The sequence below is a fragment of the Macaca fascicularis genome, chromosome 19 (assembly GCF_037993035.2).
Source record: "Macaca fascicularis isolate 582-1 chromosome 19, T2T-MFA8v1.1".
Lineage (NCBI taxonomy): Eukaryota > Metazoa > Chordata > Mammalia > Primates > Cercopithecidae > Macaca > Macaca fascicularis.
This window is the reverse complement of record NC_088393.1, coordinates 7,825,640-7,849,177: the sequence shown is the minus strand read 5'-3', so window position 1 is coordinate 7,849,177 and position 23,538 is coordinate 7,825,640. Positions and strand designations below refer to the sequence as shown.

Sequence of the window (23,538 nt, the reverse complement as noted above, 5' to 3'; positions counted from 1 at the left end):
AGTACAGTGGCACAATCTTGGCTCACTCAACCTCTGCCTCCCGCGTTCAAGCAATTCTCCTGCCACGGCCTCCTGAGTAGCTGGGATAACAGGAGCCCACCACCACACCCGGCTAATTTTTGTATTTTTAGTAGAGATGGGATTTTGCCATGTTGGCCAGACTGGTCTCGAACTCCTGACTTCAGGTGATCCACCGGCCTCAGCCTCTCAAAGTGCTGGGATTACAGACATAAGCCACCGCCCCTGGCTGACTCCAAACCCTTTATACATTAGGAGAAAATGCTATGGAAACATGAAGAAAGGGAGGAAAGACTTAAAGGACATGAGGAGCTGGGCCCTGTGGATGTGGCAGGGAACAGAGAGCCAGGCAGAGAGAATGGTTAAAATACAAAGGCCTGGCTGGGCGTGGTGGCTGTAATCCCAGCACTTTGGGAGGCTGAGGCAGGCGGATCACCAGAGGTCGGGAGTTCAAGATCAACCTGACCAACATGGAGAAATCCTGTCTCTACTAAAAATACAAAAATTAGCCGGGTGTGCTGGTGGGCGTCTGTAACCCCAGCTACTCGGTAGACTGAGGCAGGAGAATTGCTTGAACCTGGGAGGCGAAGGTTGCAGTGAGCCGAGATCACACCACTGCACTCCAGCCTGGGTAAGAGAGCATGATTCCATCTCGAAATTTAAAAAAAAAAAAAAATACAAAGGCCTGTCTGCTGTCCAGACAGGTCTGTCTGCTCCCCTAGACCAGGGCTGAGCACACTGCATCCAGGCCACAGGGTGCTGTGTGTGACATAGACACCAGGCAGGGAGAACCTTGGCGAGTCGAATCACAGACCCTCCTCCGAGAACCCTGGTGGCTTGCTCTGCAGGTGCGCCTCCTGGGAGTGGTGTCCAAGGGCCAGCCCACGCTGGTGGTGATGGAACTGATGGCTCACGGAGACCTGAAGAGCTACCTCCGTTCTCTGCGGCCAGAGGCTGAGGTGAGCTGCCTCGGGGGGACCCAGCGGGATACTCGGTGGGGCACCCGCTCCCGGCTTCCTCGAATCCCGGTGCTGCTGAACCACCAACCCCATGTTTCGGTTTTAGAATAATCCTGGCCGCCCTCCCCCTACCCTGCAAGAGATGATTCAGATGGCGGCGGAGATTGCTGACGGGATGGCCTACCTGAATGCCAAGAAGTTCGTGCATCGGGACCTGGCAGCGAGAAACTGCATGGTCGCCCATGATTTTACTGTCAAAATCGGAGGTTCGTCTGGCTTTCTGCTTTGAAAACGTAACGACCCAGGCCAGGTTTGATTTCAGAAGGAAGTTGTCTATAATGAGCCGCTAAGTCTTTTCTGATAGTATAAAAGGGGCAAGATACTTCTTTTTGTTGTTGTTTTTTGGTTTTTTGTTTTGTTTTGTTTGTTTTTGTTTGTTTGTTTTGAGACAGAGTCTTACTCTGTCCCCCAGGCTGGAGTGCAGTGGTGCAATCTTGGTTCACTGCAACCTCCGCCTCCCAGGTTCAAGTGATTCACCTGCCTCAGCCTCCCGAGTAGCTGGGACTACGGGTGTGCACCACCACACTTGGCTAATTTTTGTATTTTTAGTGGAGATGGGGTTTCACCACGTTGGCCAGGATAGTCTTGATTTCCTGACCTCGTGATCCTCCTGCCTCGGCCTCCCAAAGTGCTGGGATTACAGGTGTGAGCCACCACACTGGCTTTTTTTTTCTTTTTTATGAGATGGAGTCTTGCTCTGTCACCCAGGCTGGAGTGCAGTGACAGGATCTCGGCTCACTGAAACCTCCACCTCTCAGGTTCAAGCGATTGTCCCGCCTTAGTCTCCCAAGTAGCTGGGATTACAGGCGTGCGCCACCACACCCAGCTAATTTTTGTATTTTTAGTAGAGACGGAGTTTCACCGTGTTGGCCAGGATGGTCTCAAACTCCTGACCTCAAATGATCCACCCGTGTTGGCCTCCCAAAGCACTGGGATTACAGGCATGAGCCACTGTGCCTGGCCTGGGCAAGATTTTGGATGGGGACTGCCCCCCACCAGGCTGTAATTTAATTGCATGTATTGATAAACTCACTTCTTTAAAAGATATGTTTGTAGGACCGGGGGCCCCGCCTGTAATCTCAGTGCTTTGGAAGGCCAAGGTGTGAGGACTACTTGAGTCCAGGAGTTTGAGACCAGCCTAGGCAACATAGTGAGACTCCATCTCTATGAAAAATTTTTTTAAAAAGGGGTGTGGTGGTGCACATCTGTGGTCCCAGCTACTCAGGAGGCTGAGGCAGGAGAATTGCTTGAATCAGGGAGGTAGAGGTTGCAGTGAACCGAGATCGCGCCACCGCACTCCAGCCTGAAGGACAGAGTGAGACTCCATACTAAAAAAACAAAAGAAAAAGAAAGAAAAATGTAGCTGCTTTGTCATTTGGTACCTTCTTTTCCCTCCCTTTGAATAGTAGCCCATCTTCCCCCTTCACTTCCCCATGTGCACCCTCAGAATCCCTTCTTACTGGATTTGGCTACCGCCCAGGTGAGCGCACACCAGGGCCAGGTGAACCCCTCTTAGGGCTCCGTGAGAGGTGGGGCAGTCAAGATGGCAAATGGTAGGACCAAGGCTGGAGGTTGAGAGCGTGTGAATCGTTTGTGTTGTCAGACTTTGGAATGACCAGAGACATATATGAAACGGATTACTACCGGAAAGGAGGCAAGGGTCTGCTCCCTGTACGGTGGATGGCACCGGAGTCCCTGAAGGATGGGGTCTTTACCACTTCTTCTGACATGTGGTGAGTTGTGTGTGGAGGGGTGGACGGACGCTGGGCTTGAATTCCAGGTGCTAGTAACAGCCAAGAGCGGGGGAAGGAAGCCTGCCATCCTCCTGGACCCCCCATCAAGGAAAGGAAGGCAGCGTCCTGTCTGAGGACCTTCCCATGGCTACTCTTATGTCCTAATTAATCCTGTAGGCATTGTGAACCCCGAAAATCGGAGACAGGTCTCAGTTAATTTAGGAAGGTTATTTTGCCAAGGTTGAGGACACGTGCTCATGACACAGCCTCAGGAGATCCTGACCACATGTGCCCAAGGTGGTCGGGGCACAGCTTGGTTTTATACGTATATTTTAGGGAGACGTGAGACATCAATCAACATATGCAAGATGACCATTGGTTGGGTCTGGAAAGGCGGGACAACTCGAAGCGGGGAGGGGTCTTCCAGGTCATAGGTAGATAAGAGACAAATGGTTGCATTCTTTGAGTTTCTGATGAGCCTCTCCAAAGGAGCCAATCAGATATGAATGTTTCTCAGTGAGCAGAGGGGGGACTTTGAATAGAGTGGGAGGCAAGTTTGTTCAAGCAGTTCCCAGCTGGACTTTTTCCTTGAGTTTAGTGATTTGGGGGCCCCAAGATTGATTTTCCTTCCATAGCATTTATGGACCGCAGCATGAATTGTTTTATTAACTGGCCAACCATGTTCTCGCAAACCAAGAGATGTGTTTGCGTGTTTGTGTGTGTGTGTGTGCGTTTGTGTATTTGCATGTGTGTGAGCGTGTGTGTGTGTGTTTGTGTGTATGTGTATGTGTGTTTGTGTGTTTGTGTATTAAACGTGTGTGTGTGTGTGCATGCATGTGTTTGCATGTGTGCTAGTTTGCCTGTGTGCGTGTTCGTGTGTGTGTGTGAATTTGCATGTGTGTGTGCACGTGTGCGTGTATTTGCATGTGTGCACATGTGTGTGCATGTGTTTGGGTGTGTTTGCATGTGTGTGCACACGTGTGTTTGCCTGTTCGTGTGTATGTGTATGCATATGTGTGCGTGTTTGTGTATTAAATGTGTGTGCCTGTGTGCGTGTGTTTGCGTGCGTGTGTACATGTGTGTTTGCGTGTGTGCTAGTTTGCCTGTGTGCATGTGTGTTTGTGTTTGTGTGTATTTGCGTGTGTGTGCACGTGTGTTTGCGTGTGTTTGTGTATTTACATGTGTGCACACGTGTGTGTTTGCATGTGTGTGTGCTAGTTTGCCTGTGTGTGTTTGCCTGTGTGCGTGCATGCGTTTGCATATGTGTTTGCATGTGTGTGCTAGTTTGCCTGTGTGCGTGTTTGTGTGTGTGTTTTTGCGTGTGTGTGTGTGCATGTGCATGTGTTTGCATGTGTGTTTGCGTGTGTTGTGTGCTAGTTTACCTGTGTGCGTGTGTGTTTGTTTGCGTGTGTGTTTGCTTGTGTGTGAATGGTTTCTTTGTTACTACTCTCAACTGTCATTGACAGGTCCTTTGGCGTGGTCCTTTGGGAAATCACCAGCTTGGCAGAACAGCCTTACCAAGGCCTGTCTAATGAACAGGTGTTGAAATTTGTCATGGACGGAGGGTATCTGGATCAACCCGACAACTGTCCAGAGAGAGTGTAAGTGTAGAAAGGGTTTGAGGTGTGTGAGGTGTGCATTGAAAGGGTATTGCCCTTTACACGTGTGCTTGGTTTTGCCTTTCCTATGCCTACACGCTCACTGTGTTTGCATGCTATATGTTACAGGTGTGTTTGTGTTTGCATAGCTTGTCTTTACATGCGTGTTTGCATTTGCATATTGCATGGTGGTACACACACTTGAGTTTCCATATGTGCTACATGTATGCTTGTTTGCATATTATATATTTACATAGGTATTTATGTTTGCATACTGTATGTTTACATGTACATCAGCATATGGCACATGTACACCTTGTTTACGTATCTTTATAAGCACACGTGTTTACATATGTGCTTGTTTACATATTATGTCTTTACTGGCATGCTTGTGTTCGCAAATCGTAAGATTTTCTTGCATATTGTATAGTTGGAATGTTGCATAAGAAACCCGTAGCAGTAGTTATCTTGGGAGAAGGGAACTGGAGACCTGGGAATGGGGGAGCGAGACCTATGTTTGGCTGTTAATTATTTATACGCTGAAAATTTTGTCACGTGGCTGGGAATGGGTGGCTGTAATCCCAGCAATTTGGGAGACCGAGGCGAACAGATCACCTGAGGTCAGGAGTTCAAGACCAGCCTGGCCAACATGGTGAAACCCCATCTCTATTAGAAATACAAAAATTACCTGGGTGTGGTGGTGGGCACCTGTAATCCCAGCTACTCAGGAGGCTGAGGCAGGAGAATTGCTTGAATCTGGGAGGCAGAAGTTGCAGCGAGCAGAGACTGTGCCATTGCACAGCAGCCTGGGTGACAGAGCGAGATTCTGTCTCAAAAACAAACACAGACACACAAAAATTTTGTCAGGCATACATATTATGTATTCCCCCCTCCAAATGTACATATATGTATCTATTTAGATGAAGTCTCGCTCTGTCACCCAGGCTGGTAGAGTGCAGTGCTGCAATCACAGCTCACTGCAACCTTGAACTCCTGGACTCAGCCTCCTGGCTCAGCCTCCCAAAGTGCTAGGATTACTCTTGATCCAGTTTTGAAATGAGGCAACCCTTTTCAAAACCATCTTTCGGCCGGGCACGATGGCTGACGCCTGTAATCCTAGCACTTTGGGAGGCCGAGGCGGGCAGATCATGAATTCAGGAGACCGAGACCATCCTGGCTAACACGGTGAAACCCTGTCTCTACTAAAAATACAAACAATTAGCCAGGCGTGGTGTCGGGTGCCTGTAGTCCCAGCTACTCGGGAGGCTGAGGTAGGAGAATGGCGTGAACCTGGGAGGCGGAGCTGGCAGTGAGCCAAGATCACGCCACTGCACTCCAGCCTGGGCGACAGAGCGAGACTGTCTCAAAAAAAAAAAAAAAAAAAAAAAATTCAGCTGGACAGGATGGCTCATGCCTGTAATCTCAGCACTTTGGGAGGTTGAGGCAGGAGGATTGCTTGAGCCCAGGGGTTCAAGGCTGCAATGAGCTATGATTGAGCCACTGCACTCCATCCTGGGTGACAACGTGAGAAACCCTGTCTCAAAAAGAAAAAAAGAAAAAGAAAAAAAAAGTGGCCAGGCATGGTGGCTCACACCTGTAATCCCAGCATCTTGGGAGGCCAAGGTGGGTGGATCACTTGAGCCTAGAGTTTGAGACCAGCCTGGGCAACATAGCAAAACCCTGTCTCTGCAAAACATAGAAAAATTAGCTAGGCATGGTGGTGCACACTTGTGGTCCCAGCTACTTGGGAGGCCAGATGAGAGGATTGCGTGAGCCTAGGAGGCAGAGGCTGCAGTGAGCTATGATCATGCCACTGCACTCCAGCCTGGGTAATAGAATGAGACCCTGTGTCCAAAAAAAAGAAGAAAAGCAAAAAGAGAACGCCATCTCTCAGAACCTCCAGCATAGCTATTTCTGCCTTGACAATTGTCCACACACACAGCCAGCATCTGATGTGAACACGTGTGGTCCGTGGGTGTTGGCTGCAGGGACGAGGGCGGGGTTGGGAGGATGCTTGACTGGGCCCCTAGACTCACCCAGGACGTGTCCTTCTGCCCCGCAGCACTGACCTCATGCGCATGTGCTGGCAATTCAACCCCAAGATGAGGCCAACCTTCCTGGAGATCGTCAACCTGCTCAAGGACGACCTGCACCCCAGCTTTCCGGAGGTGTCGTTCTTTCACAGTGAGGAGAACAAGGCTCCCGAGAATGAGGAGCTGGAGATGGAGTTTGAGGACATGGAGAACGTGCCCCTGGACCGTTCCTCGCACTGTCAGAGGGAGGAGGCGGGGGGCCGGGATGGAGGGTCCTCGCTGGGTTTCAAGCGGAGCTACGAGGAACACATCCCTTATACCCACATGAACGGAGGCAAGAAAAACGGGCGGATTCTGACCTTGCCTCGGTCCAATCCTTCCTAACAGCGCCTACCGCGGCGGGGACGGGCAGGGGTTCCCATTGTCACTTTCCTCTGGTTTGAAAGCCTCTGGAAAACTCAGGATTCTCACGACTCTACCATGTCCAATGGAGTTCAGAGATCGTTCCTATACATTTCTGTTCATCTTAAGATGGACTCGTTTGGTTGCCAATTTAACTAGTCCCGCAGAGGATTTAACTGCTGCCCTTTTGGAGCAACGACGGTTTCAAACCAGGATTTTGTGTTTTTTTGTTTTTCTCCCCGTCCCCCCAGCAGATGGAAAGACAGCACTTGTTTTTACAAATTCTTTTTGTTTTTGTTTTTGTTTTTTGCTGGTGTCTGAGCTGCAGTATAAAAGATAAAACTTCTTGTCTGTGGAACAAAAGTTTGAAAGAAAAAAACAAAACAAAAATACCCAGCCCTGTTCCAGGAGAATTTCAAGCTTTTACAGGTTGGGCTTCAAGAAGGCTTTTTTTTTTTTTTTTTTTTTTTTTTCCTCATCCAGGCTGAAGGATTTCTTTTTTTTTTTTTTTTTTTTCTTTACAAGATCAGTTCCTCAAATTGACCAATAGCTGCTGCTTTCATACTTTGGATAAGGATCTGTGGTCCCGGCGTGTGCTCACGTGTGTATGCGTGTGTGTGTCCATTCGACACGGCTGATGTGTGTGCAAAGTATCCTTGCGGAGTTGATGCTTTGGGAATTGGCTCATGAAGGTTCTTCTCAAGGGTGCGAGCTCATGTCCCCCTCTCTCCTTCCTTCTTATCGACTGGGAGACTGTGCTCTCGACAGATTCTTCTTGTGTCAGAAGTCTAGCCTCAGGTTTCTAACCTCCTTTCACGTTGGTGGAAAGATGCTTTTTGGGAGCCAAGGGAGGAACATTTCATTTGGAGTGATTATGAATCTTTTCAAGACCAAACCAAGCTAGGACATTAAAAAAGAAAGAAAGAAAGGAAAAACAAAATAGAAAAAGGAAAAAAAAAAAAAAAGGAAGAACTGAGATGACAGAGTTTTGAGAATATATTTGTAACGTATTTAATTTTTAAAGTCTCTGGTATTAGCCTCATAAGTTATTGCCTATTCCCCGGGGTTGGCGGGGAGTGGAGACATGAGTTGGTGTGCCTGTTGTGGGGCCGGGAAGGGGAGGGAGTGAGGCACAAGTGGCCTCTTTGTTTGGTCTTAAAGGCATCCATTTCTGGGAATGAAGCCACGTTCGCTGCTAACACTTTTGGACGCTGTGAGGCCACGTGGAGTGTGTGGGAGACTAGGTTTTGTGGATGGTCTCGTTCAGGCACCGGGTCTGCTGGAAGGTTCCTGTTCGGATAAGCTGGTAGCTACCTAGCTCTGAGCCTGCCTTCAAGAACACCCGTGTTCATCCTCTGGTTCTCTGTGTGTACCTCTCGTGGCGTTTCCTCTCCTGGGTGTGAACATCCTACCGTTATTGTGCAAACACAAGAACATCAGATCCCAAAGAGCAACAACCTGGATGGATTTTGGGAATATCTAAGCAATATAAGAGAGAGGTGCACTGAGAGTACATCTTGCTCCCCTCCACCCTGAGAGCATCCGACGGTCCTCAGTACTGAACTCCCGGAAGCTGCTCTGAGCCCAGAGACCTCATCTGGGCCAGGTGTGGTGCCTGAGCAGAATGCGCAGACACTTACGATGTTGCAGTCCCTAAGAGAGTAGAGTCTGGAGGAGAAACCGTGAAAAAGACCTTTCGCACCACCAAGAACTTCCGAATGGGCGTGAATCCACCGTTTCTTCTCTTTGTGAAAAGAACCACCACAGCTGCTCAAAGAACACAGTGAACTCATCACTTTGGTTCATCAAAAAATCATCACCCATGCGTTATTCCTGAGTGCATTTTCTTACAACTTTTTGACTGCTTCCTTTTCTTCTCTTAAGAGTTGTGGGCTTAAGAATGGGATCGAGTCATAATGGCAACCTCCAAGCCCTCTCAATTCTTGATTAAGAACACAGGTAGACACGAATCCCAATTGTCTATTGCTATCTTATTTATATGATTCGAGAAATTACAGCATGTAAAAATATTGCTGAGACGCCTCAGTGATTGGGTACAAGAAGCAAGAGTACAGAAATTATTTTTGCCAAATTTATTTTGTAAATATGAGGGTCTGTACGTAAATTAAAAAAAAAAACACGTAGATCTAGGTATTTTGTTCTCTTCCTAGTAAATTTGTAGTGGTTGTATACTACACTAGCTGCAATTTTCACATTTTTCTAATTCAGAAAGGTTTTTCTTATATTAGGGGAAAAAGTATTTATTTTAATATATAAAATCACTCTGAAAATCACTCTCATAAAAAACAGAGCGCATGTAAATTTTTATCAAAGAAAAATAAACAGGTGAATGGGGGATAGTGATTTTTGTTTTTCAGCACAGTCTACCTCAGTGTATTGTTAAGATGTGATTCAATCACAGACATCTTTGAGATTTCAGAATTCTACCTGGAACCGGTCTGAATCAGGGAACATGTGTATCAGCTGATTCGAATGCCAGGGACCAGCAAGAATTTTGAGGGAGGGAGTTGGGATGGAGAAGGTATGGCTTTTATGTGAGCATAGATCCTTTTCTTCCTTGGCTGGTAATATTCTTCTCTGAATTTAATCTTCCTTTAAAAAAAAAATCCTCCATCTATTGTCACTATGTTCCCCAAGCATAAACTAAGTTCCAGGCCATCATGATGTATCTGATATATGAGGTACGCCCGCAAGGTGTACCTTCCTTTGGTGAGAGATGGCTGCTGGGGCAAAGACGGGCTTTGATTCAGAACAAGCATTCCCACCTGTTCCATGGAATTTCCCTGAAGTGAGCACAAAGGTGCCCTGGGCTCCCTGATGGTTTATTCCCACTCCTTTCAGGCTGGTGATACACCTCACACACAAACACCTAACGCAATGTCTTTGAAAATTCTCCAAGTGGGATGGGAGCATGTGCGGGAAATTCCAATCCAAAACCCATTAATGTGCTGAACACTTTTTTTTTTTTCCAACAACACCTTGGACCTCTGTGTTGGGGTTTGATTGACCTCAAGCTGATATTGTTGAACCTTGTGCAGCTTTGATAACCCATGCAAGAGTCTAGGCAGGGCCAGTGGGGCCCAAATCTTGCTGCTCTTGTGCTTTTAGGCACTGCCCTTGCAGACTCGCCTTTCTCCACCTGCCCTGGAGAAAGGTAGGGTGCTGGGCCTGCCCCTTGCAAATGGGGTTCACCAGTTTCATTTATTTGACTCTACTGCCACAGTGAAAAGAGCAAACAGCTCTTGGGTTGCAAGCCTCTTTTGACATTAGGAAATGCTGACTTTGTAACAATAAAACTTTGGTCCTAGAAAGACATGGTTGTCCTGGGAGTTTGTAGTGTTAAATTACAACAACAACAACAACAAAAAGCAACAAAACCAGCTTAGGGTAACACTTTTTGTTGCTTGTTTTTAAAGATGTCTCACTATGATTAAAACCCTTTTCATTAACGTAGTGAAAGCCACACAGGAGTTTCTTCTTCCAGGAGGAGAATACTAAGCACGTCACTTTCTCTCTGCATTGGTGATGTCAAATACGCATCAGAAAATGTTCAGGTTTCGGGAGCTGTCCTAGGTGCTGTTCCGTCATTGGAAGTAGTGAGAAGGAGGAGCACTGCTGCTTGTCTGGATATAGGCTGAGGACGATGGAGAGAAGCTGTGGGAACTGACATAAGGGTCTGCACAGGTCATCCTGCGACCCTGGGGACTATGTTACCAATTGATGGACAGATCTTTCACTGTATCCTACCAGGGCAGGTAGTCCACCAAGAAATGTGTTTATTGGGTTGGGAAGTGTTTATTTGTAGTCCCCTGTAACACTTGTGGACAAGCAGGAGCATCATCAGGGGTATGACTTGCGCTGGCCATCCTGGTAAATGGATGTGCTGTAGTCTCAGCGGTAATCATTTCTCTACTTCACAGTGGGTGGAAGTTTAGGGTTAAATGTCCTTTGCATGCCACCTGGTGAGTCCTTGACACCTTAGGCTCTTCAGAAACGATGGTTTTGTTGAGGATGGGGAACAGGGAATGCCGATTTTATATTCGTGGTACACATAGAGGGGTGTCACTTCAGAAAATCTTCTAGCATGTTCTTCAGAATATTAATTTATATGAGAGGTGAGGTTGGAAATGAAAAGAACAGGTCAGCACTTTTTTTTTCCCCTAGAACATACAAAAGAACATGGTGGACTTTCAGGGGGCTGCAACAGAAGGTGACTATTTCCTTAAGGGTCCTCAAGAAATCGGGTTGGGGGAAGGGGACACAACGCCTTTTTGAGCTTGCTGTTACCTTCTGATCCCAGTCAGTGTCCAGAACCAGCCACCAGCCAAATTTCTATCTGGGTGTGGGCCACTGAAAATCCTTGTTAAAAACCAGATCTGGGGCTCTTGGTCCCATTGGAGAAGGAAGGAAGAGCCTCAAAATAAGTGTGCATCCATGCACATATTCAGGAACAGCTTGTTTAGTCTTTACACTTTGCCTCAAAGTTGCTGCTCCTCGTCCCTTTGTGTGCCTGGGTGGCCTCAGCCCTGCGTGTGGGCAACGCAGGATCAAATGTGCTGCAGCTTTTGCAGAAAACAACTCAGAAACACAAAACCCACCAACAGCTCCATTATTATTTTTTCAATGTTTTCCTACAAGAGCCAAGTAGCACCATGTACAGAAGATGCCTTTTTTTTTTTTTTTGGAATATTGAAATCGTTCTGCATGTAAAATATGGGATAATGACCTGTTTATATTAAAATTCTGATTAAATTATCTGAGAATACGCTTGTTTTTGTGTGGTGTCCCAGTAAGGACCTGTCGTGTGGTGGGAGGATGTGTCTACGAGTTGGGTTGTGTGAAGGAAAACCTCTTGGAATTTGTGGGTACCTTTTTTTTAGAGGAGAAAAACACCTAGATTCTTCCACACATGAAAAGAGGTTAAATAATTGCTACCAGCGGAGTTGATGACTCGCAGGGACATACCGGTATGACCAAACTGGCGGTTTAAATATTGCACTATTTCCATACTATTTGGTAAGTAAGCGCTTCCCCAAGGGCTCCCAGACCTCCCCATGGTGCAACCACTCAAGGGTTCACTCCGAGAATACCAATGAACCTTCAAGATCTTGCTCTATTCTGACATGTGGGAAACTCACACGTTAAATACTGTCAATGTCATCCCAGGAGTGGAGACCTGTTCCCAGGTTGGGTGGACAGGTGAGTGACCATGGGTTCGACCATGGGATTGAAAGCCTTTTGAACAGTCTTGAGCTTATCATGCACAGTACAGAGTGTAGTGGGTTAGGAGACAGACTCCTCACCTTCTGTTCCTTGAGTGCTTTCAAATGAGTCACGTCACTTCACGTGTTAATTTTTGCTACAGCCCCAGAACTTAGTGGCTTAAAACAGCAACCATTTATTTCTTTTCTTCTTTCTTTTTCTTTCTTTTTTTTTTTTAATGTGTGTTTGTTTGTGTTTTGAGATAGAGTCTCGCTCTGTCACCCAGGCTGGAGGACAGTGGTGTGATCTCGGCTCACTGCAACTCTTGTCTCTTGGGTTCAAGCAATTCTCCTGCCTCAGCCTCCCGAGTAGCTGGGATTACAGGCATGCACACCATGCCCAGCTAATTTTGTATTTTTAGTAGAGACGGGGTTTCACCACATTGGCCAGGCTGGTCTCAAGCCAGCCTGGCCTCAGGTGATCTGCCCACCTCGGCCTCCCAAAGTGCTGGGATTACAGGTGTGAGCCACCACATCCAGCATAATTATTATTATCATTATTATTACTATTTTTGTATTTTTAGTAGAGATGGGTTTTCGCCATGTTGCCCAGGCGGGTCTCAAACTCCTGATCTCAAGTGATCTGCCCGCCTCGGCCTTCCAGAGTGCTGGGATTACAGGCATAAGCCACAGTGCCTGGCCTATTTCTTACAGTTCTATGTGTTGGTTGGGTGGTTCTTCCAGGAACAGCCTCGCTCCTGTGCTGAGGCCTCTGCTGGGAGAGCCAGGATTGCTTATCTTCCAGGAGGCTGAGGCTTGTTCGTATGGTGGTGGTTGCAAGGACACCCAGTCGGAAGAAACAAAAAGCCCCCAAATGCAAATGTTTTCCAAACTTCTGCTCATGTGGTATTTGCTACTGTCCCGTTGCCCAAAGTAAGTCCCATGGCCAAACCCAGAGTCAGCTTTGAAGAAGACTGTCCAAGGATGCAGATAAAAAGTGATGTGAACCAACTAAAGTCCAATCCTGCAAAATCTTCCACTCCTTTACCCTCCTATCATTAATATTATTATTTTTAATAATGTAAAAGGGGATCAGGTGCGGTGGCTCACGCCTATAATTTCAGCACTTTGGGAGGCCGAGGCAGGCCGATCACAAGATTAGGAGATCGAGACCATCCTGGCCTACATGGTGAAACCCCGTCTCTACTAAAAACACAAAAATTAGCTGGGTGTGGTGGCGTGCGCCTGTAGTCCCAGCTACTCGGGAGGCTGAGGCAGGAGTATCACTAGGACCTGGGAGGAGGCAGAGGTTGCAGTGAGCTGAGATCACGTCACTGCACTCCAGCCTGGCGACAGAGCGAGACTCTGTCTCAAAAATATAAAAATAAAATAAATACTGCTACTACCAGTAATAATATAAAGGTAAAGTTCTCACTTTACCCTCCTATTATTATTATTTTTTCCTTGTGTTTTAGATGGGAGAAATAGCAGTATGGATGATGACGGGGATAATCTAGTCATCAGAGGGAAAAGAGATGAAGGCAGGGGATTACTAGATCTATGTCCTTAAGCAAACAAGTGACGATGAGATCGATGGCACAGGTGGAGGGGTTGACCTTAGCTAAAGTGCAAAGTATGTGGGTTGTGGAATCTCTCCCTCCCAAAAGCAGTGGAACTCAATCCCCCACCCCCTCCAGGTGGTCTCTAGATTTCTTCAGACCACCTACCTCCAGCTGGCGGTGTTCTGAGCTGGGCCATCGAAAGTTGAGGTTATCGAATATGAGTTTCCCCATTATCCTGGGAGCTTTCCAGAGGCTGCATGAAAGTCGCCTCTGAAGTCTTCACATTCCTCCAAACTCTGGCCCAGGGTTCTGCAGTATGGGGTTGTTGAATTAGCCTGAAGAGACACCAAGCAACTAACTGCTAAATTAGCCAGGCACGGTGGCGCACACCTGTAGTTCCAGCTACTCAGGAGGCTGAAGAGGGAGGACTCCTTGAGCCCAGGAGCTGCAGGCTGCAGTGAGCTATGATTATACTACTGTACTCCAGCCTGGGCAACAGAGTGAGACACTGTCTCTAAAAATAAACAAAAAACCTCAACTAAATAAAATGTGTATGTTTTCTCTTGTTAATCTGTCTGGTTTTACAAAGGGCGGTGGTCCTAACCCTGGGCTCTGGAATCCCGACGTTCGTTCGAGCTCTCGCCCCTCCTCCTTTCTGCTCCCAGTTCTCTGCCATCCAGCTAGCAGGCTGATCATGGCCCACAGAGGCCCCACCCTCTTATTATTGATGATAGACCTTACTTGATATGACCATGGCGAAGATTAAATGAGGTAACATTGATTTTTCATGCTCCCTCCAGGATGGACGTTCCTATATCCCCAAGTCCCTCCAAGTTCCCTGTTCTCCAAGAAATTGATGCTACTGCTGATTGGCTGTGGTGGCAGTGTAAAGTCGGCTTCCTTGGGTTTGTGAAATTCAATATAAGTCTCTTGGAAAATTGAAAATGCTTTTCTCCCAAGGAAAGCTCATCAAGGAAGGCATCAGTCTCAGGGAGGGTGGATGGCCGTGTGGTCTCTGCGCAGAGGAGCCACTTGAATTCCTCGAAATCCCCAGCCGAGTGATCACAGCACCATTTGGAAGAGTTGCTGGGGACATGGCCTGGAGTGGGGAGTGTCTGCACTGGGTTCCTGGAGCTGCCTCCTGGGCCTTGAGTGCTTAACAGAATCCCACTTATTAAAAACAAAGGCACGTCTGTCTAAGCCACACCCAGGCCTCCTCAGTGAGCATCTATGGGGCAGGGCCTGGTGAAGGGGTGGCCTGCCCCTCCACACCTGTGGGCGTTTCTCGTTAGGTGGAACGAGGGACTTGAGAAAAGAAATGATACACAGAGACAAAGTATAGAGAAAGAAAAAGTGGGCCCAGGGGACCGGCGCTGCCTGGGAACTTGCATTTTAACAACTTCCCCTTCCCCCTGGTGGACTGAGCTGACTCGGGACAAGAACACATTCTGCCTTTGGCTGTGTAGGGGATCAAAATGGGCCACTCCAAAGTATGCCACTTTTGGCCAGGCACGGTGGCTCACACCTGTAATCCCAGCACTTCGGGAGACCAAGGCAGGCGGATCACCTGAGGTCACGAGTTCAGAACCAGCCAGGCCAATGGGGTGAAACCCTGTCTCTAACTAAAAATACAAAAATTAACTGAGTGTGGTGGTGCACGCCTGTAATCCCAGATACTTGGGAGGCTGAGGCAGGAGAATCGCTCGAACCCAGGACGAGGCGGGAGAATCACTTGAGCCTGGGAGGCGGAGGTTGTGCTACTGCCCTCCAGCCTGGGTGACAGAGCGAGTCTCTGTCTCAAAATAAATAAATAAATAAATAAATAAAAATAAAAAGTAAAAAAAGCACAACGAAAACACTTCACAACAACAAAGTATGCCACTTTGACACATTTTCATTATTTTGAGTTAAAAATGCTTGAAAAATAGCAAATGCAAGAAGGACACTCTGGCTTTCCTTTTTCTTCTTGAAAGCAGGAGATGAAACTACCGTACTACATTTTGTCCAACCTGGTACATAAGCATTCGGCTCCAGCTGCTAATTTAGGTCTTCATTTTTCTTACAAAGGCTCCCATGCACATGTAAAAATTGCTAAATGAAGACCAGGCATGGTGACTCAGGTCTGTAATTCCTCCACTTTAGGAGGCCAGGGCAGGAGGATCACTTGAGGCCAGGAGTTCAAGACCAGCCTGGGCAACATAGAGAGATCCTATCTCTAAAAAAATTTTTTAAAAATTAGCCAGGCACAGTAGTGCACACCTGTAGTCCCAGCTACTCAGGAGACTGAAGTGGGAGGACTCCTTGAGCCCAGGAATTGCAGGCTGCAGTGAGCTATGATTGTGCCACTGTACTCCAGCCTGGGCGACGGAGTGAGACACTGTCTCTAAAAATAAACAAAAATCCCCAACTAAATAAAATGTGTATGTTTTATCTTGTTAATCTGTCTTATGTCAGTCCCAGTCAGAGACTCTAAGAGGGTGACAGGGAAAGGTTACTTCACTTGACCCCCAAAATATTATATTTGTCTTAGTGGTTCAAGTGAGCTCCCAGAAGCCGTCTGCCTCATTTTGAGCCATGGCTCTCCTATGATTAGTTGTATGAATCTCCCTAGGTATGGGGATGAAAGTGGTCCCTGTTTCTTCGGGCTGTTGTGGGACATAAAATAAATTTGTGCTGTGTGTAAAGCACTTACACAGGGCATGGCTAAAGTAATTGATGGTGACAAAACCAGAACATGGATTTCCTATGGCGCTATGGAGGGGTAATGGGATCTTGGTGGCAAAGGGGTACATGGGAACTTTCTGGGGCAATGTACCTTGTTCTGTACCTTGACTGAGGTAGCAATTACACAGGTATATGCATTTATCAATTCACTGACCTGTACGCTTAAAACCTATCCCTTTTATTGTATGTAAATTATACCTCAGTTAAAAGAGGTTGCCTGGCACACAGTAAACACTTAGTATGTGTCAATTGTTGCTTCCACCAGCATTATCATCATCAGCATCGTCATAATTATCACCAGCATCATTATCATAATCACCATCATAATCGTGATCACCATCACCCTCATCATTATATCATCACCACCATATCCACCACTGTCATCATCACCATCATCATTATCACCGTCATCACCATCACCACCATACTGTCATTATCATCATCACTATCATCACCATCGTCACCATCCTCATCACCATCACCATCACCCTCATCATTATATCATCATCACCATCTCTATCACTGTCATCATCATCACCATCATCATTAACATAATCACCACTATCACCATCATCACCATCACCATATCATCATCATCAGTATCATCACCATCCTCATCACCATTATCATCATCACCATCACCCTCATCACCATCACCATATCATCATCATCAGTATCATCACCATGCTCATCACCATTACCATCATCACCATCACCCTCATCATCATCATATCATCACCATCTCCATCACCACCATCATCATCATCATCACTACTATCATGATCACCATCATCACTACCATCATCACCATCACCATCATCATCACTATCATCATCATCACCATCATCATCACCATCACCATACCATCATCATCATCGCCATCATCACCATCATCATCATCACCACCATCCTAATCACCATCACTATCATCATCACCATCATCACCACTATCATCATCAGCACCATCATCACCATCACCATACCATCATCATCATCACCATCATAACCATCTCCATCACCATCATCATTACCATCCTCATCACCATCACCATCATCATCATTACCATCCTTACCATCTTCATCACCATCATCATCATTGCCATCACCCTCATTACCATCACTATCATCGCCATCATGGTCATTCTTACCATTACCATCATTATCTTTATCATTATCTGATGCCTCAGGATAATTTCTAGTGCTGGCTACTACCCTTGTATCTCTGCCTCCTCCTTCCACCCTTCTAGAAGAAAGAAATGCTTCTCTTTCTTCTCTTTCCCTCTTCCCTTCTCTCTTTCCTCTATCTTGTTCAGTGTGGGCCTCTTCTTTGCTGCCTCCACCCTGGCTTCCCCTTTTCACTTCTCCCTCTCATTCCCTTCCTCTCTTTGTATTTATCTCACTGTTTCTCCTTGTGTTTTGATTTTTTTTGTTGTTGTTTGCTTGCTTGTTTCTTCATCACCCTGCTCCCTCCTTGTTTCTGTCCTACTTTCTACTGCTTTCCACTCTTTTATCTCTGTTTTATCTCTTTCAAGTCCTCTTCATCCTCTTCTCCCTCTTCTTCTGTATCTGCCTTCTGCTCTTTTCTCCTATTCTCTTCATCTTTCTCCTTCGGGGTGCTTCTCTCTGTGATCAGTTCTATTTCTGCCTCTCTTCATTTGTGCTTCTCTAACTCTTTTTTCCCCTTCTCTCTCTGTCCTCACTATCTACTCCCCTCCTGCACCCACAATGGCTCCCTCACTTTCTTTTATTCTTTCTTTCCTTTTTTCTTTTCTTTTTTCTTTTTTGAGACAGAGTTTCACTCTTGTTGCCCAGGCTGGAGTGCAATGGCACAGTCTCAGCTCATTGCAACCTCCCCCTCCAGGGTTCAAGTGATTCTCCTGCCTCAGCCTCCTGAGTAACTGGGATTACAGGCACCTGCCACCATGCCCAGCTAATTTTTTGTATTTTTAATAGAGAATGGGTTTCACCATGTTGGCCAGGCTGCTCTTGAACTTCTGACCACAGGTGATCTGCCCGCCTCAGCCTCCCAAAGTGCTGGGATTACAGGCATGAGCCACCATGCCCGATGTACTTTATTTCTGTTTTACGTTATTTCTCTATCTCCTTACCCTATCTTTCCCTCTGTCTTTCCTTCTATGTAGGACTTTTCTGTCTTCCCATTTTTTTCTCTATTTCCCCCTCTCCTCCTCCCACTCGTGTCTTATTTTTCTTCTCTCGCTTTGCTTCCCTTGTGTCTGTTCTTTAGTTTCTCTCCTTCTTGGTCACTCTCTCTGAATTATGTCTCCAATTTTGGTCTCACTTGTTTCTCTTTCTTTGCATGTGTGTTTCTGCCACCCAATCTTCCTGTCAGGCTATAATTTGGGCTTTGTTTTTCTTTCTCTCTCATTTCACCTTCCTCCTCCCATTCGTATCTCTGATCTCCTCCCCCTTTTCTATAATTCTGCTTCTACCTGTACTTCTCTTGGGGCCTTTTTAACCTATTCATATTTGTAATTTCGTAGATGTTTGTCTATTGCCTTCTCTTCATCCACCCATCCATCTGTCCTTCCTTCCTTCCTTTCTTTCTATCCATCCGCCCACCCATTTGTCTATATATCCATCTTGTCCGTCCATTCATCTATCTATCCACCTACCTGTCCATTCATCCACCCACCTATCCATCCATCCATCCATCCATCCATTTATCTATCCACCTATCCATCCATCCATTCATCCATCCATCATCCATCCCTCTTCCTGCCAGTCCATCAATTTATCTATCTGTCTGTCCTTTCATCCAAGGCTCCTACCCAGTCGTAAGACTCTGACAGACTGAGAAAGCAAGGCAAAGGCTTTGGTTTCATAGATCACAGTCTCACAACCAGAGGAGGAACTCTGGCTGGGCTCTGGGTTAGAATGGGGTTGTGGGTTGCTGAGACAGTCAGACTTGGTAGCCAGGAAATGCAAATTCTGGCCTTGGCTCTGCTCCATGTGTGTTTTGCATGACCACAGATGAGACAGTGGTCATCAGGATAGTACAAAAGTGAGAGAAAACATCTTCAAAGTACTGCACAAAGAGGGAAGCAATACTTTTAATAGGGCTGACATAGCTGGTGGGTGGTTTAGACTATGAGTCCATGGTCTAATGTTCTCGACTGTTGATCTCCAGATTTCTTGGAGGCTGCTGACCCATCTCCTAAAGCATAACCCCAACCTCATGAAGCTGACTCTGCTGGATGAGATTGTGCCCTCAAGGTGACTCCCCCAGAATCTTACACCCCAAGCACCTCTAGAAGCCCTTGTTATAATCCAAGACCCAAAGGATGCCACTATAGTGGAAACTCTAATGGATTCACTTTACTGGATGCTGGGGTGGATGTTCTGGGAGGCCACTGTGTTGGAGTCACTGTAGTGGATGCTGTAGTGGAGGTAGTGGATGCTGTAGTGGAGGTAGCAGACACTGTAGTGGAGGTAGCGGATGCTGTAGTGGAGGTAGTGGATGCTGTAGTGGAGGTAGCAGACGCTGTAGTGGAGATAGTGGATGCTGTGGTGGAAGTAGTAGATGCTGTAGTGGAGGTAGTGGATGTTCTAGTGGAGGTAGTGGATTCTCTAGTGAAGGTAGTGAATGCTCTAGTGGATGCTGTAGCAGAGGTAGTGGATGTTGTAGTGGAGGTAGTGGATGCTCTGGTGGATGCTGTAGCAGAGGTAGTGGATGTTGTAGTGGAGGTAGTGGATGCTCTAGTGGAGGTAGTGGTTGTTGTAGTGGAGGTAGTGGACGCTTTAGTGGAGGTAGTGGATGCTCTAGTGGATGTTGTAGTGGAGGTAGTGGATGCTCTAGTGGAGGTAGTGGTTGTTGTAGTGGAGGTAGTGGACGCTTTAGTGGAGGTAGTGGATGCTCTAGTGGATGTTGTAGTGGAGATAGTGGACGCTCTAGTGGAGGTAGTGGTTGTTGTAGTGGAGGTAGTGGATGCTCTAGTGGAGGTAGTGGACGCTCTAGTGGAGGTAGTGGTTGTTGTAGTGGAGGTAGTGGATGCTCTAGTGAAGGTAGTGCTTGTTGTAGTGGAGGTAGTGGATGCTGTAGTGGAGGTAGTGGATGCTCTAGTGGAGGCCGTGGTTGTTGTAGTGGAGGTAGTGGATGCTCTAGTGGAGGTGGTGGATGCTCTAGTGGAGGTAGTGGTTGTTGTAGTGGAGGTAGTGGATGCTCTAGTGGAGGTAGTGGACGCTCTAGTGGAGGTAGTGGTTGTTGTAGTGGAGGTAGTGGATGCTCTAGTGAAGGTAGTGCTTGTTGTAGTGGAGGTAGTGGATGCTGTAGTGGAGGTAGTGGATGCTCTAGTGGAGGCCGTGGTTGTTGTAGTGGAGGTAGTGGATGCTCTAGTGGAGGTGGTGGATGCTCTAGTGGAGGTAGTGGTTGTTGTAGTGGAGGTAGTGGATGCTCTAGTGAAGGTAGTGCTTGTAGTGGAGGTAGTGGATGCTGTAGTGGAGGTAGTGGATGCTCTAGTGGAGGCAGTGGATGCTCTAGTGGAGGCAGTGATTGTTGTAGTGGAGGTAGTGGATGCTGTAGCAGAGGTAGTGGATGCTCTAGTGGAGGCAGTGGTTGTTGTAGTGGAGGTAGTGGATGCTCTAGTGGAGGCAGTGGTTGTTGTAGTGGAGGTAGTGGATGCTGTAGCGGAGGTAGTGGATGCTCTAGTGGAGGCAGTGGTTGTTGTAGTGGAGGTAGTGGATGCTCTAGTGGAGGCAGTGGATGCTCTAGTGGAGGCAGTGGTTGTTGTAGTGGAGGTAGTGGATGCTCTAGTGGAGGTGGTGGATGCTCTAGTGGAGGTAGTGGTTGTTGTAGTGGAGGTAGTGGATGCTCTAGTGAAGGTAGTGCTTGTAGTGGAGGTAGTGGATGCTGTAGTGGAGGTAGTGGATGCTCTAGTGGAGGCAGTGGATGCTCTAGTGGAGGCAGTGATTGTTGTAGTGGAGGTAGTGGATGCTGTAGCAGAGGTAGTGGATGCTCTAGTGGAGGCAGTGGTTGTTGTAGTGGAGGTAGTGGATGCTCTAGTGGAGGCAGTGGTTGTTGTAGTGGAGGTAGTGGATGCTGTAGCGGAGGTAGTGGATGCTCTAGTGGAGGCAGTGGTTGTTGTAGTGGAGGTAGTGGATGCTCTAGTGGAGGTAGTGCTTGTTGTAGTGGAGGTAGTGGATGCTGTAGCAGAGGTAGTGGATGCTCTAGTGGAGGCAGTGGTTGTTGTAGTGGAGGTAGTGGATGCTCTAGTGGAGGCAGTGGTTGTTGTAGTGGAGGTAGTGGATGCTGTAGCGGAGGTAGTGGATGCTCTAGTGGAGGCAGTGGTTGTTGTAGTGGAGGTAGTGGATGCTCTAGTGGAGGTAGTGCTTGTTGTAGTGGAAGTAGTGGATGCTCTAGTGAAGGTAGTGCTTGTTGTAGTGGAGGTAGTGGATGCTGTAGCGGAGGTAGTGGATGCTGTAGCGGAGGTAGTGGATGCTCTAGTGGAGGCAGTGGTTGTTGTAGTGGAGGTAGTGGACGCTTTAGTGGAAGTAGTGGATGCTCTAGTGGAGGCAGTGGTTGTTGTAGTGGAGGTAGTGGTTGTTGTAGTGGAGGTAGTGGATGCTCTAGTGGAGGCAGTGGTTGTTGTAGTGGAGGCCGTGGTTGTTGTAGTGGAGGTAGTGGATGCTCTAGTGGAGGTGGTGGATGCTCTAGTGGAGGCAGTGGTTGTTGTACTGGAGGTAGTGGTTGTTGTAGTGGAGGTAGTGGATGCTCTAGTGGAGGCAGTGGTTGTTGTAGTGGAGGTAGTGGTTGTTGTAGTGGAGGTAGTGGATGCTCTAGTGGAGGTGGTGGATGCTCTAGTGGAGGCAGTGGTTGTTGTAGTGGAGGTAGTGGTTGTTGTAGTGGAGGTAGTGGATGCTCTAGTGGAGGCAGTGGTTGTTGTAGTGGAGGTCGTGGTTGTTGTAGTGGAGGTAGTGGATGCTCTAGTGGAGGTGGTGGATGCTCTAGTGGAGGCAGTGGTTGTTGTACTGGAGGTAGTGGTTGTTGTAGTGGAGGTAGTGGATGCTCTAGTGGAGGCAGTGGTTGTTGTAGTGGAGGTCGTGGTTGTTGTAGTGGAGGTAGTGGATGCTCTAGTGGAGGTGGTGGATGCTCTAGTGGAGGCAGTGGTTGTTGTACTGGAGGTAGTGGTTGTTGTAGTGGAGGTAGTGGATGCTCTAGTGGAGGCAGTGGTTGTTGTAGTGGAGGTAGTGGTTGTTGTAGTGGAGGTAGTGGATGCTCTAGTGGAGGTGGTGGATGCTCTAGTGGAGGCAGTGGTTGTTGTAGTGGAGGTAGTGGTTGTTGTAGTGGAGGTAGTGGATGCTCTAGTGGAGGCAGTGGTTGTTGTAGTGGAGGCAGTGGTTGTTGTAGTGGAGGTAGTGGATGCTCTAGTGGATGTTGTAGTGGACGCAGCAAGAGCCATGGCACATCCAGTGTCGTGGATGTTGTCGTGCACCACCCAGATCACCCCTTCAGAACCAAGTGCTCACTCTTCCAACTTCCAGGAAAGTTGTCTTCCGGAAACTTGACAACTGAGTCCCTCTTCTGGAACTTTCCTAGGCTTAAGGGAGTTATTTTGTCCAAGGTTATTTCCCCTCCCCAGAGAGCAGCCGCATTTGACGGTTGATGTGGGGTACAACAGGTTGGTCCCCGTGCCTAAACAATGCTATGAATTCAATTGTGCACCCCCAAATATATTGAACTCTTGGTCCCCAGGACCTCAGAATGCGGCCTTATTTGGAAATAGGGTTTTTGGGGTTTTTTTGTTTGTTTGCTTTTGAGATAGAGTTTCGCTCTTGTTGTCCAGGCTGGAGTGCAATGGTGCAATCTCAGCTCACTGCAACCTCTGCCTCCTGGGTTCAAGCGATTCTCTTGCCTTAGCCTCCCAAGTAGCTGGGATCACAGGCATGCGCCACCACGCCCAGCTAATTTTTTATTTTCAATAGAGACAGGATTTCTCTGTGATGGTCAGGCTGGTCTCGAACTCCCGACCTCAGGTGATCTGCCCGCCTCGGCCTCCCAAAGTGCTGAGATTACAGGCATGGGTCACCACACCCGGCCTTGTATTCATTTTTTTTTTTTTAAGATGGAGTCTCGCCCTTGTTGCCCAGGTTGGAGTGCAGTGGCATGATCTCAGTTCATTGCAACCTCTGCCTCCTGGGTTCAAGTGATTCTCCTGCCTCAGTCTCCCGAGTAGCTGGGATTACTGGCATGTGTCACCATGCCTGGCTAAT

General features: G+C 47.4%; 1 protein-coding gene across 4 annotated transcripts in view; it reads left to right on the top strand.

Moving 5' to 3' along the window:
* Window positions 1-11,579, top strand: part of INSR (insulin receptor) — a 187,960-nt gene extending 176,381 nt beyond the window's left edge. For all 4 annotated transcript variants that reach the window (XM_074025611.1, XM_045380490.3, XM_045380489.3 and 1 more), the window contains 5 exons: window positions 867-977; window positions 1,084-1,243; window positions 2,641-2,770; window positions 4,237-4,371; window positions 6,431-11,579. In XM_074025611.1, coding sequence (XP_073881712.1) covers window positions 867-977; window positions 1,084-1,243; window positions 2,641-2,770; window positions 4,237-4,371; window positions 6,431-6,785 — 891 coding nt within the window. In that variant the 3' untranslated portion in view covers window positions 6,786-11,579. The remainder of the gene's footprint in view (window positions 1-866; window positions 978-1,083; window positions 1,244-2,640; window positions 2,771-4,236; window positions 4,372-6,430) is intronic.
* Window positions 11,580-23,538: the final 11,959 nt, after the last annotated feature.